The sequence below is a fragment of the Schistocerca piceifrons genome, chromosome 1, assembly GCF_021461385.2.
Source record: "Schistocerca piceifrons isolate TAMUIC-IGC-003096 chromosome 1, iqSchPice1.1, whole genome shotgun sequence".
NCBI classification, from domain to species: domain Eukaryota; kingdom Metazoa; phylum Arthropoda; class Insecta; order Orthoptera; family Acrididae; genus Schistocerca; species Schistocerca piceifrons.
In genome coordinates, this window is record NC_060138.1 from 886416242 (window position 1) to 886439836 (window position 23595).

Genomic DNA, 23595 nt, shown 5'->3' on the forward strand with positions numbered 1-23595 from the left:
AAGACTGTTTGGGATGTTTGTCAATATGGCCAACTCTACGTTCTGAATTTTTTCCTACCTGTGAGAAGAGATGGTTGCTAATAGGAGCTTTTATGAATTGTGAATCACATGTAGTATTCTCTTCGCCATAAGATTAATACGAATATAAACATTTTGCCATGTATTGTTTCGTGTTTGCTACTATCTCATTTAAATCCTGTCTGCCTAATAAACTACGAAACTAGAGTGAGACAACAGCAAACGGGGAAGAATATACATATCATGTCATGTTTATATTCGTATTATTCTTATGCCCGATAGTGATACAGTCAGAAATGAAGCACGGCAACTGACTAGATTTTTAAATCTAAGATGACTCTAATTTCTGTGCAGAATGTAATGAACTAAAGAGGCGCCTGCAAAGATTTTGGAACGGAGAAAAATTTTCGCTAAAATTTCGTTCAGAACATCATCTATCATACGCAGTCTGTTATTTGGTTCTTGTTGATCATTATCAAAGAAAGCAGTAGTGTAAGTAACAACAAATGTTTCGCTAATGAGACGACTCCTCTCTATTTTTTATTTGTAAGCGGCGGTAGCGCGCACAAAAGCAAGCCACGCCGCGAGCGGCGACAGGCCGTAAACATGCACTATCAGAATGCGACAAACAATGCATGACACAGTGCAGTAATGCATTTTCAGCTTGGAGTGACGTAAACACCTATAACAAAGAGAACGGCATTTATCAGATCAAAGAAAAATAAGCAATCAATTCAAACCAGACGAAGCACGTGAAAAAGGAAGGATATCCGTATAAATACGGACGGAGCGCGTGACGCGTAGCAATGGCTACCTGGTAAACCGTAACTGCTAAGCTTACGACTCGAACCAAACTACTGCAGCTGTATCGTCATTCATTCGACCTAAATTGTGTCTCATATTATAACTAGACGAACTTTGTTTCGATTTGGAGGTGCGACCTAAAACTTTTCTCTCCCCTTTAATTTCGAGTCTCAAATTTCAGGTGCGGCTTAGATTCGGGAAAAATTTTTTTCCTTGATTTCGAGTCTCATTTTTCAGGTGCGGCTTAGATTCGAGTAAATACGGTACTCACTTTTTTTTGCTCCGACAGGAGCATTTTTTGGCTGGTTCCCTTCTTTTCCTTGTTGCAGCTGTGTGTGCTGCTTACATAATGTGAATTCTGTACATCAGTCAAGTTTGTACGGTTTATTTATATACTTCAATACATTTACATACTTTGACGTACATAAACAACAAATAAGTATACTGAATACAGGATTAAAACAAATAAGTATACTTAATACAGGATTAAAACAAAACCATTTCCCATCCAATTATAGTTCACTTTATGCTCCTTTAGATAAAAATGAATATTTTAGGCTACACCTACAGTAAACCAAAGAAAAGGTGTATTTGGTTTGAAGTACAAAGAATTTCATATGAGAAAATAATTTTTTGTAAAGTGTTTACATTGCCAGGTGGCACCATTGAATAATTTCCAGGTCAAGACAGCTTGTATAGGTGGGAAGTGCCCACTTTACAGGAGCAGCATGTCAGTTTTATCAGTGAAAAAATGGTGTCTAAAAACATAGTATGGTGACCTCGGTACACTCACAATTACCCCAGAAACCTTGTCATGTGTTCACTGTCAATTAAAACTACATTTACACCTCCGACTGAATATCATGTGCATGTGTACAGTAACTCTGAATCTCTGGATCTCAGTAATGGATAATGATATTGAAAGATGTTTCAAAGCTCCCAGAGATCATCTAAAAAACACACGGTAAAAATTTTGTCAATTTGCCATGAATAAAAATTATAGAAGTGACCATTCCCCCAATTCGTACTTTAGATACCCAAAAATCACGTTTTTTGGCAGTTTTCTCAGGAACTGCCCCTGAACAAATGGTGCTTTTATAAGCCATCTAAGGCCCACCCTAGACCACGTGTAATGCAAAAGAACTAACTGATTTACTCGATCTGCTTGGTCTGAAGGGAGCATGTAATGTTTAAATTTTGACTCGGTAGCTGCAGTATGCCAGATCTTTCGATAGGTATACAAATGATCACTAGGTCAATGGCTTTCTAAAACATCTCTGGAAACAAAAGAATGTGAGATATAAACCCCTGGAAACTTGCATTTTTGCACACAGCTTTTTAGAACATACTGGTACCGTGCACTGTCGTGCACGGGCTGGTTCGAAAGGATAATAACAATGAAAACAAAAAGTTAAGCCTAAATGAACAGTAACATATATTGCAAGATTTCTGAATAAAAACTGAGATAAAATTTCCCATGTGGTAGATGGGTGTAAAAAAATACACAAACCTAAAGTATTTCCACGGGTGAATGCCCTTGCTATGAGGAATACTTTTGGAAAAATGGATTGTGAATTTTCCTATTACATTTATGTGATAGTCAATGTAATTCTGAAAAATTTTCATAAAGTGTTAACTTGAATAAACATACAAAGTGTGTCCCACAACGGCCTATCTGTGCCAACTTACCTATCCTCATCCTATACCTGCCTTGTCCTTTTTCCTACCATCCCTTGTTGTCATAAGTAAAGAGTGGGGTGGACAGGAGTCTTTAGCCATGGTGAAGGCAACCTGTCTAGGGGTGACAACCCCAAATAATAAGCCTCTCAAGCTAACAACTTGGGCAATATCTTGGACAGTGTGTTGCCACTCTCCTACAAAAAATAATCTTCAACTGATTATGGAGGGAAATTTCGCTGAATGCACTACCCCAGGCGGTAACCAATCCACCGTCACCCTAGGTGACATTAGCGGACCTCTGGATTCTGGGGAGTCCACACCAACATACTTTGAGGATGAGTTGGATCATCCTGAATTCACCCAATGTAAACTAAGACCAAGACAGCAAAGCTTCTTTGCAACATTTAATGCTAATTCACTGCTCAAAGTGGGTAAAATGGAACATCTGACCGATTCACTAACACAACACAGTACTGACAGCAGTACAGGAAACCAGATTCACGGATGATCATGCCTTCGTGTCCCAAGGATACAGAATGCTCTAGGGAAAAGTGGGTCAACGGGTAATGAAGAACGTACCCCACTTAGGTATAGGATTTATAATCAGTCACAAGATACTGGATTCAGTGATTACCTTCACCTCCCCAAGCAGTCGTGTATCCATTCTCTCCCTCAAATGTGCTAAGAAGGGCTACAATGTAGTCAACGTACATGCTCCTGCCAACCAGGACAACAGATGCACTCTAGACAGAACTGTCAAATTCTGGGAAGACTTAGAATATATTCTCTCTAAAGTTCGAGAGACAAACACCATCATACTGCTTGGTGACTTCAATGGTCAACTGGGAAGAGAGAAAAAGTACAGAAATATAGTGGGCAACTATCCAGCACATATGAGAACCAACGGCAATGGGGAAAGATTGGTGGATCTTTGTAGGACTTTTGGGTTGGTCATGAAGTCTACAGCCTTCAAACACCTGCCAAGGAAGCAGAAGACTTGGATTTCTCCTAACACCAATTTGGGTGAATTCTGGATAGATCATGTAGCCATTTCAAGAAAATCTCTAAAGGAAATACAAAATGTGAAGGTATTAAGAAGTGCCAATCTGGAGTAAGACCACTATCTCTCAAAGATCAAAATGAGACTGCAGCCTAGAAACACTTAGAGTACACAGAACCTCCAAGCTGGTAAGATTTGACATAGAACGACTTAAGAACAGACAAGAAGTAAGCCAGAAACTGAACAGTACAGATTTCAACAGCTGGGACCAACTGAGGGAGACTCTTGTAAAGACGGCCAATGAACTCGACTCCCTCACAAGAAGTAGGAAGCATCTGTGGTGGAATGAAGACTGTAACAATGCAATAGCCCAAAGACAGACGCTCTGGGGGAAGTGGAATTGTTAGAAAGCCAAGAAAAATTGAGAACTTTTTGGAACAAAGAAGGCTTACAGCTAAGATAATTTGAAGAACCAAACAGACCTTCACACAAAACCAATTAACCCAAATCGAAGAGAACTTCACTAAGAATAACTCCAGATATTTCTACATTGCCTTCAGACAGACACTCAGAAAATACAATCGCCCAAGCCTCCACTTCAGAGACTCACAGAGCAAACTGCTACCTATTAGTTCCATACTTTAAAAACCTACTCAACTGTGATCCACCCAGTGAAGACTTCGATTGCAAACGAACCACACCAAACCTGGACTGCCTCCTTCACTGGAAAAAGTTGGACAAATCATTCAGCTTCTAAAGAATAACAAGGCAGCTGGAGGGGACTCTTATCATTGCTGAACTCTGGAAATGTGCTGGAAGCAATGAAGTGGGGAAGCTCACCGAGATCATCCAGGACATCTGGGAAACAGAGAAATTACTGCCTGATTGGAACACGACCCTGATCCACCAGCTTCACAAAAAGGGAGATTTTACTGATCTGATCAACTACCGTGGAATTTCTCTTGTCCTGGTAACGTACAAGATTCTCTCCAAGGCGTTAGTAACAAGGGCAGAAGACGAACTGGATAGTCAGCTGGGATAATATCAGGGAGGCTTCAGGAAGACCAGATCCTGTGCTGGACAGATCCCCAACCTTAAAACTGTACTGGCACACTCCAAGATGAGAAACCACAAAGTGGTCATCACCTTTGTTGATTTCAAGAAAGCCTACAACTCCGTTGATAGATAAACGCTTCAGAAAATACTCCAGAAACTACGACTAGACAACAAAATCCACAGACTCATTACAGAAACCTTGACCCACACCCATTTTAAGGTCAAATTTAGAAGTGAGAACTCAGAAAGTTTTGAGATAAAAACTGGAGTGAGACAAGGGAATGGACTCTCCTCACTTCTCTTCGACTGTGTCCTTGAAAAGGTTGTGAGAGAATGGCGCAAGGAACTGACCAATTTGGGTGTTCAGACTGGTGTCTATCTGGGCTGTAAGAACAAAGGACTGATTGTAAATTGCCTGGCTTTTGCACGACATGGTACTGATTGCTGATTCTCTTGAAATGACAACAATGCAGGTAAACTGCCTCAGAAAACAGGCAGCCAAAGTGGGTCTTCAAATGTCACTGAAGAAAACAGTTCTTCACCAACATCAAAGAAGCTAACGGGCAGAAGTTACTAGACCAGCGAAACATCAAAAGGACTGAGAAGTTTAAGTATCTCGGCACTTATCAGAAAAAAATGTCATTATCCATGAGAGTCAACAAGTTGGAACTGCCTATCGACTGACTATGAACGCCTACAACAAAAAATGGATGTCACACAACCTGAAACTTAAGCACTACACATCAGTTACACGACCAGAAGCCCTGTATGCCATGAACTGGAGAGGTCTGATGGACAAATTGGAAGTCAGACAGAGGAGAATAATCAGGAAGATCCTACGCCTGATAGAAGAAGATGGGGAATTCAGAAGGCGACATAACTCCGAGCTCTACGATCATATCGAGAGGCTCTTTGACTGTGCAATAAAAAGGAGGATAGCTTTCTATAGCCATGTTGCAAGATTGTCTCCAAACAGACTGGCCAACTGTCTGTTCACCTTCTGGAAAAATAAGAAGGTTCGCACCACTTGGCTGACAGAAACTGAAAAGGATATTAAGAATATAATAAATGGTGGAAAAATCGAAATTTATTACGACTTTATTAAATTCTATAGTCTTTCCTGATTACACTGATATATACATGAAAAATGACCTATATATACCAAATTTTAAAGTTACAGTCACATATTCCACCATGCCCCCTTTATTTCTGTTACAGAAACCAGTATTATTTCGAAAATAACTCTGAACTTTCTGTTTCCTGCGATTACACGTATGATACATTGTATTTGTTGGTAACTGTGCAGGTTTCTAGTGTCTGTAAATGATTATCTTTGCTAGAATTTACTTTGTTTCACTGAAGCAGTTTGTTGATGTGTTGCTGAATGTTTGTTGCCCAAGTGCTACATATATTTGTGGAAGTACATAGCCTTTAGAGTGCAATAAATACGAACTATGCCACGCACCAAGAAATTCAAAACAGGGAAATTCCGTGGTAACCAGCTCACAAACAAAGCAAGCCTCACTGTTGAAAGTAACCTATGCATCAGTTCTTCAGGGAAAAAACTCCCACATGGCATGCCTCCTGGTGATTCAAATTTTTGTGTTAACAATGACGCTGTTTGTAGTAAATTTGTTATTGTTGATGTGGGCATCTTATCTTCTTTGGTAAAGGAAGTGGCGAAATGTAAAAAATGTCTGGAAATAACTGAACAACAAAGTAACAGGAAGGGTTTAGCATCAAAATTAGTTGTTCTGTGTAGATCCTGCAATAAATCTACCTCCAAAATGACTTAGAACATGGTGCATAATTCATATGACGTGAATTTGACGTCAGGGTATGCAATGTGTGCAATAGGAAAAGGAAAAAAGGCTGCTCAAATGTTTTTTGGTTTGATAGAAATTCCTCCTCGTCCCAGTAGGCTCAGCAAGTACATAAAAATACTTTTAGGTGTCTTGACAGTTGTGTCTAAAGCATCTATGAAACATGCAATAGAAGAAATTGTAAATATTAGTGGAAGCAGGGACATTTCTGTTGCACTTGATGGGGCATGGCAACGTCGAGGACATTGTTCCTTGAATGGTGTTGTAAGTGCTACTTCTCTGGAGAATGGAAAAGTTGTTGATGTTGAGTGCTTATCTAAGTACCGCCACATCTGCCTTGGTAACACTGAAGGACATATTGAACATCAGCGTTCTAAGAATTATGATGGTTACAGTGGAGGCATGGAGTCTGATGGCGCTCTACAAATATTTCAGAGGTCAGTGCCCAATTATAATGTTAGATATACGAAGTACCTAGGCCATGGGGACTCTAAAGCTTTCAATAAAATTAATGTGTTCAATGTTCGTGGTGATACCTTGGTAACAAAACTGGAGTGTTGTGGACACGTGCAAAAGAGTATGGGTGCTAGATTGAGGAAGCTACGAGGAGAAATGAAAGGAAAGTTGCTATCTGATGGAAAATCTCTGTCTGGCCGAGGCATATTTACAGAAACTCAGACCGACCTCCTTCAGAATTATTATGGACTGGCCATTAGACGAACTGCACCTCTGAATGATGTTGCAGCAATGAGGAAAGCTGTACGGGCCACCTACTTTCATAAGTTGTCCACAGATGACCAACCTGTTAACTGACTTTGCCCTAAAGGAGCAGATTCTTGGTGTGGTTACCAAAAACAAAACAAAAAGTGGTCAAATATACCATCATAAGCATTCTCTTCCTGCACCTGTTATGAATTAAATAAAACCAATTTCTTAGAGACCTGAGTGGCCCTGTTTTGATTAGTAAATGTCTTCATGGGGGCACTCAGAATACAAATGAAAGTTTCAACTGCTGCATATGGGAAAGATTACCCAAGAATGTTTTTGTAGGACTAACTACATTAAAAGTTGGTGTACTAGATGCAGTTTCAATGATGGAGTGATAGGAAAGTTGGAAGTCCTGAGAAATTTAGGCATAAAAATATGGAAGATCAATTGCTTGCATGTAACAGACAACGAGTGCATGAAGCTGAAAGATTCGCTCTTCAAGTTGCCAAAGAAGCAAGAAGTGCAAAAGGAATGCCAAGAGGAAGCTTGAAGATAAAGAAATACTGCATAATGAAGACTATGCTTCAGGAATGTTCTGAGGCACAGTTTAATTGGAGTCATATCTTCATTCGCATCTTCCCACAAGTTGTATTTTTCAGAATTCAAGTACAAATATTTCCTTAAGTTTATAAAGCATTGCTCTAATTTTTTTTCTGTAACTTGCAATAGTTCATACTTATGTAGTAGACCTAAGCATTATTGAAGAATCAACTAAATTATAGAAAAAATAACATTTTAATTAGGAAAAAAATTATAAAAATTAAAATGTAAGATGTGATATTTTTTTATCCTTGTAATATACATAATAGGTGGAATTAAATAGGTCTAGTACCTCAGCCATCATGTCATGTATACCTGGTAAAAATTTGGTCTCCTCCAAATGTATAACATTGAATTAAATGGTACCTCAATTTGAAGAAGCATTTTGGGAAAAAATTGGATCAATTTCTTTGTAATTTTTTTTAATAACCCTATGCAGGTTCAAAAATATTCAAAATACTTCTAATTTGTTTAGAAAGTGTGCTGCATTACTTGATATCAATAAAAAATCTGTAAAACATATACATTATAAACTGTGCCTGAAAAAAATAGGTGTTGATTTTTACATAATATTGAGCTGGAAAAGTACCCTGTATCCTTAAAGCACTGGGAATAACTGATCAGAACAGACACCCTGTGAGACGTACCCTGAAGGAAGCCCGAGGATTTCAGGTAAAGCCCCGAAGGAAATGTAGCCCCTGGACAAAAGAAAGGAAGGAGTTACATCGGCAGCAGATGCGACAGTACTGGGCAAAGACCAAAGCCCAACAATTGAACAAGTGCGGTCGAAAGTAAGCCCGTTCGAAACAAGAAGAAGAAGAAGAAGAAGAAGAAGAATGAACTGAGACAGAATCCTGAACAACAGGGGACTGACGTACTAGGACAAGTATTGAAACTATGAAATGGTGCAGTGATAATGGCTATGCACTATCCAAAATCTAGATTTGCTTTAATAAAGCCTGAAAGGAAAGGATGACTGATAGCTGTCTCATTAACAAAATAAGAAACAAAAATAATAATATTCTTTTTTTTCGTGCCTTGCTTGGTTTACTTAAAAGGTATTAGGTATTTCTGTTCACAGTCATCGTCGTTATAATCTAAGAGTATATTTCACATGATCTGATTATAAATGAAAAAAATTGTAATTTATTTTAAAAATGTTAGCAAGTGTTGTTTCGTGCCATGCCAAAATTCTCCAATTTTGAAATGCCATAAAATGAGAACAGAGATAAAATGCTAAAATATGGTATATGTATTTGTCTCTATAGGAAGAACAAATCTGAGATCGTGGGCAAGGTTGCTCGACAGACTTGACACTGAATGACCTATTTCCTACGATACTGATAACTTTTTCAACATAATTAGTAAGAAAAAACACTATACATACCTTCATAATACAAACGTTAATATGAGGAACACATATAGTGAAGGAAGGGCTGTTCGTACACAAAGACCAAGTCATATTTTACTACATATGGACATCTCTGTTAATATAACAACAAAAACAATCAGTTTTTGAATAAGTAATTTAATTGGATGGATAAATAAAAAATCTACTCACCAAGCAGTGGCAGAACACACACATAAAAGAAGATTATAATTAGGCAAGCTTTCAAAGTCAGTGGCTCCTTCTTCAGGCAAAAGGATTGAAGGGGAAGGAAGAGGGGTGAAGGAAACGGACTGGAGAGGTCTAGGAAAAGGGGTAGATTTCAGGAAAGTCACCCAGAACCGCAGGTCAGGGGAGACTTACCGTACACGATGAGACAGAAAGATTAATTGTTGGGGACTGCAGTGGACAAGATTTGAAAACCTGAAAGCTTAAAGGTGAAAGACAGGCTAATATGCAAGACAGAGGTTACAGCTAAAACATCATGCATGAGTTAATAAGAGTGAAAAGCTAAGTGCATTGTATGTAACAGAGGTGAGAGGGGGGGCAGTGAAAGGGTAAGGCAATGAAAGATGTAGAAAACTAAAACAGAGTGAAGAAAAGAATAGTTACTGTGAAGAAATACTGAGACGGAAACAATTAATGTAAATTAAGGGCAGGTGGGTGGCGAGAATCAAGAACATGTTGTAGCGCTAGTTCCCACCTGCAGAGTTCTGAGATACTGATGTCTGGAGGAAGAATCCAGATGGCGTGTGTGGTGAAACAGGCACTGAGGTCACAACTGTAATGTTGTAGAGCATGCTCTGCAATGTGACATTGTGTGTTGCCAATATACATCCTCTACCTATGCCCATTCATCCCACTTGGTTGATTACCACCAAATTACCAATTAGGATGAATGGGCATAGGTTGAGGGTGTATATGGGCAACACACAATATCCCGTTGCAGAGCATGCTCTACAACATGACAGTTGTGACCTCGGTGCCTGTTTCACCACACACGCCATCTGGATTCTTCCCCCAGTAACAAGTTTGTTATAATGCCAAGTTGAACACATATATTTCAAAGACAACACAATACATGTAAGTCACAGAGCAAGTAGACAAAGTAAGACATGTGTACACGGTAACAGTCAAATCCAAGTCTAGCGGCCGTTGGCTGGCTGGCCACTTAGGTGGCGCAGCTGGTGCATGGCTGGCAGACAGCGCCGCATGTAGAGGACACACGTAACTGCGCGGCGGCACTTTGAAAGATCGGCGAGTCACAACAAAGTTCCTTAGAACTCCGCAGGTGGGAACTAGCACTACAACATGCCCTTGGTTCTCGCCACCACCTGTCCTTAATTTACGTTAATCCCGTCCATCTCAACATTTGTTCACAGTAACTACTTCTCTCTTCACTCCATTTCAGTTTCCTACATCTTTCATTTTCTGACTTGCCTACTTTTTGCTGTCCCCTGTCCCACCTCTGTTACATACAATGCGCTTCGCTTTTCACTCTTCTGAACTCGTGCACGATGTTTTAGCTGTAATCTCTGTCTTGCATATTAGCCTGTCTTCCACCTTTAAGCTCTCAGGTTTTCAAGTCTTGTCCGGTGCAGTCCCAAACAATCAGTCTTTCCTTCTCATCCCACGCTGTAAGTCTCCCCTAACAATTCTCCCCATTTCTTACACCTTCTACCGTATCTTCCTTCGCCGTCGGCGTTGTCGTGGTTACCGTGAGACACCGTTATACCAAGAGGAAAGGCGCGTCGATCTTAGAGCATGAGATATGATGACCTTAAGCCATAGACAACACACAACGGTCACGGTAGCACCTGATTCCAGAATAGCTGCAGTAGTTAAGATCTACGAACTATCCCCTGTTGACCAGGTCCCCAAAACTTAACTCGTAACGAGATCCCTTCAAAGCAAATTGTCATACGATCGTCTATAAAGGCTTCGTACAACGAGAGTACATGTTACGGTTTATGGAATAATAACAGATACGACCAAACTGTCTTGTCTCTTCTGCTTTATTTAACATAACTTCGTTCACAGTTTCATTTCGCATTCACCACTCATTCACCGAAACCCTTTGATGAACAGTTTTGGTTGCATAACACCAACAGTCAATGATAATGATACAGCTTTTCTCCTTTTTATAAATTGAAGCCCGCTCTCCGTGATATAATAAAAAAAAAAACGGTCTCAATACCACGTGCCTCGTGAGACGCGAATAGACTTATCCTGGAATTGACCGCCCTGTAGGTGTACTCAATTTAATGACCACACTTCACTGTCCGCTATTCCGCGTAACTGAATGTCCATTTGTTAGTCTGATTATACACTGTAGCTATTTAAAATTCGCCCCTATATTTTTCACAACGCACAATTAGCACTTCGTTACTGGTTTTCTTTTTTTTCTTCTAAGAGTAAACGGAAAAAAAAGACGCCGTATCATCGGCTTAGTCGATATAAAGCAAAACACCTTAATATGCCCAATTTTACCTCTTCTTATAGGATCGGCTACCTTACTCATTAATTTATTACATATTATTTCCAATAACGTTAAACAGGTATCGCCGTTATATTTTAATTGTATTCAAAAGCATGTTACTACTATTATGACCGACCAAATCATAACAAATCGCGCGGCGTGCGTTTTTAACGATAACTTTACGCTATTCAAGTTCCGTTACAGCTGTCTTGACTCGTAATGTTACACGGCCCCCCAGACTGTGATGTCTTGAAGAGGGTTCCAGACAGAACAGGCTTTTTTTTTTTTTGTGTGTACTGTGACAGGAGAGGGTATTTGTTTCGGCGAATACACTCACTCTCGGATTCACTCAACAAGTCAGTACATACATTCTACAATATTTAAGTTGAGTTAATGGGCCTAGACAAAATGCCCTTAACTAAATTCCACATTTGTTTATAGGTTGTCTTAGAAGCACTTCGCACTAATCACTTCATATTCACACCACATTTTTTTTTCTTGGATGAAGCCCTCAGTTCTTCAACCGACTGTGCAAGGCAGGGATCACAGCCGGGTTCGACGATTGGCATCCTAGGCCAAAACCCTTATCAGGCCACTTGTTTAACCAGAGAGGATTTGGTCCTTTTCTTTTCCTCTTAATTCCATTTTCAAATCATCCATCATTGCCGTTCAGTGAGAGGATAAATCGTATTTCAGCGTCGTCATTGTTGCTGATACCAAGAAGGTATCTCATGGAAATCATCGGTACATTCTTTAATTTTCTTTGTAAGTTAGTATAAGTACGTATTTATCCATTGGTGCTTTTATTTAGTACACTGAGTGTAGTCTTGGTATCATTCAGTGTTTCTTGAATCTATATTTTGCTCATTATTGATAATACTTCTTCAGGTCTATGTGAGGGAACAAGCCTTTAATTACATCAGTATCACAATCTGCCAGGAGGTAGCTCCCTTCATGAGGTATTTTCATTATTTTATATGGACCTGTATATAAATATTGCCATTTCTTATTCAGTCTTTTCCTGGTTGATGCTTTTGGGTGATTTCTCAATAAAATTTCTTCCCCTACATCATATGTGACTACTTTCTTCACATTTTTATCAAAACGGGTTTTTCTCAATTGTGCTTGATGCTTCAGGTTTTCGTAGACCTTCTTCACCATATCTTCTTTCTTGGTAATCTTTTGTTCTATTGCAGGTAATTTCTTCATCCATTCTGGCACAATACTTTCACCAAATACTATTTGGTTAGGTGAATAACCTGTCGATAAGTGTGGTAAGTCATTATACACTTTCTCAAATTCATAAATCCAATCGATCCATTTATAATGTTGTTTGGGTATGTACGTCCGTAAAAATCGGTTCAACTCTCGGAAGATTCTTTCAACCGGATTTCCACAAGGGTAAAATCTTGAGATGTAAATGTGCTGGATTCCTTGTTCTTTCATAGTGTCTCTCCATACTTTGCTTGTATAATAAGCAGCGTTGTCTGTCAAGATCATTATAGGTTTGCCAAGCTCAGTTATATAGTTGTTGATAAATTTGCGTAACATGGGTCGAACGTGGAGATTTTTCAAAGGATATAATTTCACATATTTTGAAAAGAGATCATAGAAAGCCAATACATATTTGAACCGTCCACGTGTCATGGGACATGGCCCACAGACGTCACATGACACCAACATTAAAGGTTGTTGTGGGATGATAGGATGTAATTCTATCTTCCGACAATAGTTTATGGGTTTCGCCTTCTGACATATTTTGCACTTCTTAATAATATTTGTAGCTATACGTCCCAAATTTGGATGATAGCAGTATTGTGCTATTTTGGCTGTACATTTAGTGGCACCAAAATGACCCCAATTCAAGTGAGTGTACCAACCACACTAGTGATTCTAAATATTTATTTGGAACACAAACTTTCCAAACATCTTCTTCATCCTTCCTCCGATACAATATTCCGGATTTTAATTGATACTGTTCTTGAGAGTGACTTAGCGTTTTGCTTTCAACAGCCTGCCTAATGGCTTTCCACAACTTATCATCTTCTTGCAGTTGTGGAAGACTTCGAGATAGCTGTGAAATCTGCCTCTCACAATATTGCCTTGATAAATTCATGACTTTAAAGTCAGTAGTCCGTTCTTCACACTCGTCAGCATTATTTCTTTTCGGTAATCTTGAAAGAGCATCGGCTATGATGTTGTCTTTCCCTCTGATGTATTTGAGCATAATATCATATTCTTGCAGTAGCAAGGCCCACCGGGTTAAACGTGAATGGAACATCCTTCCTGTTAAAATAAAAGATAAAGCTTTGTGGTTGCAGAATACAATGATCTTCTTTCCATATACAAAATAGCGAAACTTTCTAAGTGACCAGACCACGGCCAGTACTTCCAATTCAGTAGTACAATATGCACGTTCACAGCTAGAGAGTGTTCTGCTGGCAAACCCAATTATCTTGATGGTACTGATATCTTCTGGATTGTCCATCTGGAAAAGAGTGGCACCCAATCCTGTTTCAGAAGCATCCGCAGCAATATAAAAATCTTGATCAAGTCTCGGATGATGTAACAGTGGAGCATTAGTCAAAGCATTGCGGATGTTATCAAAAGCTTGCGTGCATTCGGAATTCCACTCCCACATGACATTTTTTCTTAACAGCCGTAACAAACAGTCTTGGCTTCCTAACTGATTGGGTAAAAATCGTCGAAAAAATGAAACTAAGCCGATAAATGACTTTAATTCCGTTCTATTCTTTGGATAAGCACATCTGTTAATCGCATCCATCTTTTTAGGATTTGGTTTTATCCCTTCAGGAGTGATTATATGTCCAAGAAATTTCAATTGGTTATGAGCAAACTTGGATTTGCTCAAATTTACAGTAACTCCGTATTCCAAAAATTTCACAAAAACTCTTCTTAATAAGTCCAAATGTTCCTCCCAAGTTTCAGAAGCAATTAGCAAATCATCCACATATAAAGTAACTTCATTCAAAAGGTCTCTGCCCAGTACGGTATCTAATGCCGATATGAAAACACCACCGCTTATTTTCAACCCAAATGGCATGACAGTAAACTGGTAACTTCGGCCCAGAAAAACGAATGCAGTATATTTTCTAGATTCTTTCGATATTCTAGTTTGCCAATATGAACTACGCATATCCAAAGAAGTTAAGAAGCGGGCACCATAAAACTTTTGTACTAACTCTTCTAGGTTCTCCGGTCGCGTTTGTACAGGTATAATGATCTTATTGATCTCTCTGGCATCCAACACCAATCTGATGTCACCATTGGGTTTAATTATCGCCACAAGAGGGTTACAATATTCAGAATCTGAGGGCTCAATAATACCCCATTCTAACATTTTACTGATTTCCTTTCTGACTACTTCTTTCTTTGTCCATGGGATAGAATAGGAAGTACGACAAAAGGGTTTATGTGCATACGTCTTTATATGGTATTCAAAGTCTTTTACTATACCCGGACGTTTACTAAAAATTGACTGATATGCTTCCAACAAGTAGTACAGTTCATCCCTTTGGATAACAGATAAATATTCTGATTCTAACACCTTTTCCTGCAATGACATTTTATCCATCATTTCTTCAGAACATTCAATAAGGCATATATCATACACATTTTCATCATCAATACTGACATATTTTACCATTAGATTCATACACAATTGATTTGGAATTACTCGGCCCTTTCTCAGGGTGGTTGTCAAAACATTACCATTGGAATTAAATATACATTCACCTTTCTCTAAATTAATGATTGCACCGGTCTCACATAAAAAATCCAAACCCCAGATACATGGTACTGTCATTTTAGGAACAACCAGGAATGTACTTTCTATTTGAGCCCCCTGTATTGTAACGTCAACACGTACCTGTTTCACAACTTTTTGCATTTTTGCGCTGAACGCGCCAGACACGGTACATCCTGTGATAGGAAAAGTGGGCATTTTTACCCCTTGGCTTATCTGTTTTAAACAGTCCAACGTCATGACACTAATAGTTGCTCCAGTATCAATTAATATTTCAACATCAACATTATTTATACTTGTTGGAATTATTGCCTGTAAAATTTGTCCACATTTATTAGAAACTTCAGGTTTTTCTTCAATTAATTCATTCCTTATATCATGATCATTATTGTACCTTAATACTCTCAGTTCAAATTGATGCCTGCCTTCCTTCTCCTTTCCAGTCATCCTAGGAAGGCATTTGGTGACTGGTATTAGTTTAATCTATCTCGTTGAGTCATCGGTGGGGGTTCATGAACTTCCACAATCCGTACAGTATGATCCGAGTTATGGTATTCACCCCGTCGCACATTGGAGGCTCCTTCGCCCATTGGTATAACTCCTTGTGCTGGATGAGGACTCGAGGCATTTGTTCCATCCTGCCGATGAACATTATGCTTCGAATTATCTTCCCAAGGTCAAATGCAATTGGGTTCATCACTTGGGTACCTGTTACTCTTGTTCATATCACTACTATGCACATTCGCGTCACCATATCGAGGTTTACCTCTAGCACAGTAAGTATCTCTTCTATATTTATTATAATCATTGTTTTTATTGCAACCATAGGATGAAGATTGTCCACGCTCCTGTGATGCGGGTTTGACCTGGTTTTCAGTATTATTATTATCATACATTAAATTATTATTATAATTATTCGTATTACTATGAGTGAGAGTCAACATTTGATTACTACTCATTAGTCTTGCGTCTTCCATAATCATATCTATTGAGTCAATCACCGACAAGAATTGTTCTACATCGTGGTCAGGAACATTTATTAACTTTTCACGTATATTTATGGGCAACCTTCCCTTCAAAATTCTGATCACTTCCTTGTGAGAAATTGGATCACTCCAATAACGTGTCTTATTTATGTACTTTTCAAAATACTGCCTTAAAGTACTCCTTTTACTGTTAAAATACTCAGGTTGGTAAACCTCTTTTCTTAATTTCTCTTGTTTACTCGACGACCAGTATTTAGCCAAAAAAAGTTGTTCAAACTCAGCGCAAGTATGGCAACTTTCACTTACTTTGGCGGCCCATAATGCGGCTTCTCCGGTAATTTTGGACACTATAAATTGAAGTCGGTCGTGTTCTGACCAGCTACGCGGAAATATTCTTTTGAAATTATTGATAAAGATTTTCGGATGCAGGTTGTTCTTTTCAGTGGAGAATGTTGGGAATTGTCTACTTTTAAAAATGCTGTTCTCCACCTTTAAAGAAGACAAATATCCTCACTGACCAAAAGAATCATCATCTTTACCAACCGAATCATCAACTTCCCAATGCAAATTTTCACCACAATTGTACTTCGTATTATCACATGTTCGGTTGTTTTTCGACTATTCTCCGAACGTTCGTCCTCTGTCAACAAATTTTGTGATGACTTTCGTCCTAACTCCGCCAATTTATGATTGGTTTCCTTTCGCCATTTAGGTAACTCATCAACTATTTTGTCTTTTATTTTCTGAAATTCGCTAGTGAAGAGCTTAATTAATTCATCATTTCTACTCAGGTGCTAATTGATATTTTCATTTCGCTGGGATCCAATAGTAGTCTTAACCTTGTCTACAATTTCATTTCCTTTTATTTCTATCCATTCAGATAGATCTTCGTCAAGTCTTTTAGTTTGATCTACTAAATACTTGTCAATCCCCTTACGAGCATCGGACTCAAACTCGACTATTTGTTTCGAAAGCTCTTCTATCTGTGCGTTAGCATTGAAACAGCTGCTTTCACACTTAACCATCCTATTGGACAAGCCATCATAACTCTTCGAAACTACCTCGTATTTCTTTTCTACTTCATGAAGTTTTCCCATTAAATTATTATATTGCCTTTCTAAGGTGTTAGAAAACTCTACATCTAGTTCTCCAAATTTCGCATTTAATTGAGTCTCCCAGTCCGCCTTTAATTCTTTCTTAGTATTTTCCAGTTTATAATCAAAGGTGTTCAGTTTGCTTTCCAAAGAATCCATTTTAACATCTAATGAACCAAATTGGGCCTCAAATTTTTCATTTAACTTTTGATTGTCCTCTTTTAATTGCTTATTATCTTTTTCTAGTGAACCAAGTCTTCCATTCATTACACCCATTTGAGTATTTATTGATACCAGCATATCAAACATTTTTTGATTAATATTTCCATTTTGAGGATCAACTTGCTGATCTACTTCCGAAACCTCAAGATCTTTATGTTCTCCCACGCTGCTTACCTTACTTATCATTGTATTTGAATCTCCTAACGGCTCTAAATCAATAACTGTATTATTATCTGTACATGTCTCCTGTCCCACATTGAGCTCATGGGATGCATCATCCCTATCCTCTTCACTTTTCTCACTCTCTCTACTCATTACTCTACTCAACTGCACATTATCATGTATTCTTTTCGTTCGTTTTGACATGATTATTCACTACCAAGACATACACTTATTTTCACTATGTATTTATATATATTTATCTTCCAAAATCACAAGTCTCAACTTCCTTTTTTTTATAATTATACAGTTATTTTAATCATACCTGGTAGTATCGCTCACTTTTAGCGATTATTGAAGAATACCTCTTTCATTGGACAGACTCACTGGCTGCTACAATATTTTCCAACTCTAGGGTTCGTGAATCCGGATGACACTCGACTCGATGCAGCAATCCTCCTCGATCGAGCCCCACGTTGTGGCGCCACTTCTACCGAATCTTCCTTCGCCGTCAGCGTTGTCGTGGTTACCGTGAGACACCGTTATACCAAGAGGAAAGGCGCGTCGATCTTAGAGCATGAGATATGATGACCTTAAGCCATAGACAACACACAACGGTCACGGTAGCACCTGATTCCAGAATAGCTGCAGTAGTTAAGATCTACGAACTATCCCCTGTTGACCAGGTCCCCAAAACTTAACTCGTAACGAGATCCCTTCAAAGCAAATTGTCATACGATCGTCTATAAAGGCTTCGTACAACGAGAGTACATGTTACGGTTTATGGAATAATAACAGATACGACCAAACTGTCTTGTCTCTTCTGCTTTATTTAACATAACTTCGTTCACAGTTTCATTTCGCATTCACCACTCATTCACCGAAACCCTTTGATGAACAGTTTTGGTTGCATAACACCAACAGTCAATGATAATGATACAGCTTTTCTCCTTTTTATAAATTGAAGCCCGCTCTCCGTGATATAATAAAAAAAAAAACGGTCTCAATACCACGTGCCTCGTGAGACGCGAATAGACTTATCCTGGAATTGACCGCCCTGTAGGTGTACTCAATTTAATGACCACACTTCACTGTCCGCTATTCCGCGTAACTGAATGTCCATTTGTTAGTCTGATTATACACTGTAGCTATTTAAAATTCACCCCTATATTTTTCACAACGCACAATTAGCACTTCGTTACTGGTTTTCTTTTTTTTCTTCTAAGAGTAAACGGAAAAAAAAGACGCCGTATCATCGGCTTAGTCGATATAAAGCAAAACACCTTAATATGCCCAATTTTACCTCTTCTTATAGGATCGGCTACCTTACTCATTAATTTATTACATATTATTTCCAATAACTCTAAACAGGTATCGCCGTTATATTTTAATTGTATTCAAAAGCATGTTACTACTATTATGACCGACCAAATCACAACAAATCGCGCGGCGTGCGTTTTTAACGATAACTTTACGCTATTCAAGTTCCGTTACAGCTGTCTTGACTCGTAATGTTACAACCTCTCCAGTCCTTTTCCTTCACCCCCTCGTCCTTCCCCTTCAACCCTCCTGCCTGAAGGAGGAGCTGCTGGCTCTGAAAGCTTGCCAATTATAACAACCTTGTATGTGTGTGTTCTGCCACTGCTTGGTGAGTAGATTTTTTTATTTATCTATACAATTAAATCGTTCTGTTAATAGCTTGACATTGGCTACTTCATAGTACCCAACTACTGACTGCTTCCATCCAAACATGCCATGCATTCTCAACATCTGATTTGCACAGTGCACAACTCAGAGCATGGACACTCCATATAAATTGTAGCCAAAAAAGTACAAAATGCAAACATAAAGCACACAACAGGTTATGAAAGAAACCTTCCGAAAACCCTTATCAAAAGGGTGGACAGTCTATGGGGGCATACCAACTTGGCACATGAAACAACAATGCCCGAAAAGAAAGCAACCGAGGACAATGACTAGAGTACATATATCTAGCCATACGAGACAGGTATCCACGTATGGAAAAATTAGCCTGATATAGGAAGGGATGTAAAATGGCATAATACCAGTCCAGGGAGTTATAATAGGATAGTTAAATTGCAAAAGTCTCTCAAATGTCTATAGAAGAATTATGTACAAGCCCATATTTTGAGACAGAAAAAAAAACTTATTTCCTGTAAAAGATTAGCTGACAAGAATAATAAGTCACTAGTACATAAAAATCGCTAAAATGTGTAACTTCTTGATGTTTTGAGGCATTCAGTGAGAAAGTGTGGAAGTTTAAGATGCTCCAAAATGTATTTTTACCAGTTTCAGTACATACCAATATGCACACCCAAAAAATTAGGAACTGGGCACACTTATTAACTATGTGATAAACAATGAGCCATTTACAGAATTTACAAGCACCAAGAACTTTGATAATTGGCTAGGTTATTTCTATTATGACAAGTTGGAAGGCCAGAGGTGTTATCTTATACTGAAAGACCAATTTATTTTATTTACACTACTACCATCACTAACAAATCTAGAATGAACCCCACAAAGAAGAGTAACTTACCTTTGGATTGCTAGGTTGCTTGATAATGCTCGCAATGGAACGAGTTCTCTCACTTTCTGTTAAAGGCCTAACTCTGAGTGCCACCGTAACTGGTTTGACTGACTGCTTCATTTTAAGAAAGCGTGCAAACTTTCAGTTCATAACATGTAAATAACTGAAAAAAAAATTGCTTTTGTAATGTATAAAATACTGCAAACATAAATAATTTACAGTCAGAGAGGAAATGTTAGAAGAAAGTTTTGTACATTGACCACAGCATGTTAGCCGAAAAGTTTTAAGGCATAGTCCATATCAATTCAGGCAGGCAACGAAAATCTTACCTTCATAGTCTCAGATGTTATTGAATTTAGCATGTGTTACACTGAAGGGCTAAGTAAGGAACACATATTTTTTTGTTTTCACCAAAAAAATTTCCACACCGAGCTACAGCCCTCCAAAGATGACATAGCATATACCATTTTGAAGATGCAAATTTTGGAAAAAATTTTAAAATGCTGTTTCTCTGTAACAGTTATAGATATTCTGTTTTATTATTATTTGAAAGATAATTGCTTTATGATTACTAAGAAATCCTCCATTCAGACTTATCTGCCACTTTTAGGTTGAACAGGTCATTATCACATAACAGGCTCATAAAATTCAAAACCTAGCCTTATTGAACATAATTTTAGTTTTCAAAGATGAGTAAGAGACTCATTTTTCAAGCATTTTAAATGGTTCCAAAATGTGTGCGAAAGGTCCAAATACTTAAAGGTTTCAATTTATACAACTTCTGTGCACTCTGTTTTGTACTGAAATTAGCCAGTCAATGAACTAAAAATTTCCAGAGTGGAAACATCCCCCAGGCTGTGGCTAAGCTATGTCTCCGCAGTATCCTTTCTTTCAGGAGTGCTAGTTCTGCAAGGTTCGCAGGAGAGCTTCTGTAAAGTTTGGAAGTTAGGAGACGAGATACTGGCAGAAGTAAAGCTGTGAGACCGGACGTGAGTCGTGCTTCAGTAGCTCAGATGGTAGAGCACAGGCAAAGGTCCCGAGTTCGAGTCTCGGTCGGGCACACAGTTTTAATCTGCCAGGAAGTTTCAACTAAAAATTTGTTCCACTGCTTCAGTATCTTCCTTTGATATAGAGTGATACCTTCCTGTTGAACCAATAGGAACTGGAGCACTTATAATCTTCAAAACATTGTGAGCAGGAAGTGAGCACTGATGGCACTGTTGCTGTCCTTCAGCTGGAAACCTATATTCAGCAACTGGTTCATGTGGTAGCATAAAGTTCACTACAATTTCGTTTAACTGGTGTCTATAATCTCTGCCATCCACCAGTCACAGTAATACACACACGCCACAAGCATCCCCTTTCTCCGGTTGTGAATCTGAATATTATCCTTCTGTTTCTAAGGTGTTGGCCGAACGAACAAAATTTCTTCTTCCTTGCTCTTTAAGGTGTGTGCAATATGAGTTTGCCCATCATTTTGAGTCCAAAAGTTCAGTAGTTTGTTTGGACCATTCATATTTTTTCTACTCACAGAATCTTCAATTTCCTCTTTGGACAAAATAATAAGGGCTGTGGATGTGTAAGATTTCATGACTCTCGTAAAGTCCTCTGCATTCTGAATCGTAGCTATATTTGGCCTGGAAAAATTGTTTCGTAGCATGGTGCTTCAGCAGGCCTCCTATGCCGTCACAAGGCTCCTTCCCGTGACCAGTAGCACTGTATACCCAGTCAGTTGGAACAAGCGACTTACTCAATTCAAACAGCTGGTAACGATTTTTAAAATGACTAGGAGCACCATCAGAAATAATGATGATCTTCTCTGCCCCTGTTTGCAGTTTAAGACTTTTGCACACTGCTAGCAAAGCATGTGCTGAGTCACATCCTATGTCATCACTTATAACTGCAACACTTGTAGTCTTGTTTTGAAAATACTTGACTCCTGTAAAAATTGAAACCTGATCATTACTCCACTGATACCCTTGTACTTCTTGTGGGAGAATTACAGACCAGTTCTCAGCAAAATCACAGTGAAGCACTATGCATAGTCCTGCAGCCTGTACACACCTGTTCACTTCTGCAATGTGGTGTTGTTGCAATTTCTTCAGATGCTGGTGTGTTACTGCTTTCACTGACTATTTACCAAGTTCGTCAATGAAACTATCAAAGGCAACAGTTTTCTTAATTACTTTATTTTCCTCCCATGTCGTATATGTAATTTCTTCCAGGCCAAGTATCTGTAAAGACATTCCTTCCTTTCCAGGACAGTCACCAAATTCTTGAAACAAACAAGTTTCTCGCTTTATGTCACAGACCACTAATGACTTCACACGCCCAACCAAGGTGTCATATGTCACGTGCTCCAGTACGTTCTTCGAAGTTACCATACAAAGTTCAAAATTCACGTAGCACACACATAAACAGACATCTCCAGGTGGGTGTGGAACTATCCACTTAGGTCATAGTGCATAAATTTTGATCTTCCAATATGTGAAGTTGTATATTTGCTCTTATAAATTGCAAAGTTTCTTCAATACTGCGAGTCATGTAGCTCTTCACTTTCAAAACTTTTTTACCTTCAACTGTTACAGTTATAGCGTCTTCTTGTTGGCACTCTGGAGAGAACAGTCCCATTTATCCTCCAGATAAAAGGGCTGTACTATTTGAACTTGAGCTGTTTCTACAGAATGGCCGTAATAGGGATCTGGTCTTCCAAGGACTCCTTTTACAGACCTCACATTTCTTGATTTGTCTACCATGCACTTTGACATTGATGGAACATGGTTCAATATTGTTTTCTTTGAAAATGTCTCTGGAATAATAGTTAAAACTTGCACCTTTTCACTGTAGGATGTGCAGTATTCAACAGGTGAATTGATATTTGTGAAAAATTCCTCGCAAGAGGTGCAAGAGTGCTTTGGTTCATTTTCTTCTGAAGATGGAATTTCCAATTTGAAGAGTGTGGTCAGTTTTGCTGTAATGTATTCATCCATAGCTTTAGTAATTTTTCTGCACTTTCTTGATGCATAGAGCTTATGACTCAACTACACTGACCACAGTTTCTTAACAGGACTAACACCTGGGTCATTCCATGCAAGTCATCCAGGGCCCTATACCCACCTGTCACAGATGTTTATGAAAATTTATATTTGAATTGTATGCATAATGAAAAGAAAATATTTCAAGTTTCATCCAGTTCTAACAAGTAGTTTCTGAGTTATCACTGTTTAAAGTTTTCTGAGGGCGATTAAGTTTTGAAGCTAGA

General features: G+C 38.6%; 1 protein-coding gene across 5 annotated transcripts in view; it reads right to left on the minus strand.

The window, feature by feature from the left end:
* The window catches only part of LOC124716797 (kinesin-like protein KIF22), a 331625-nt gene that overhangs the window by 284304 nt on the left and 23726 nt on the right, over window positions 1-23595 (minus strand). For all 5 annotated transcript variants that reach the window (XM_047243381.1, XM_047243349.1, XM_047243365.1 and 2 more), the window contains exon 2: window positions 20343-20496. In XM_047243381.1, coding sequence (XP_047099337.1) covers window positions 20343-20453 — 111 coding nt within the window. In that variant the 5' untranslated portion in view covers window positions 20454-20496. The remainder of the gene's footprint in view (window positions 1-20342; window positions 20497-23595) is intronic.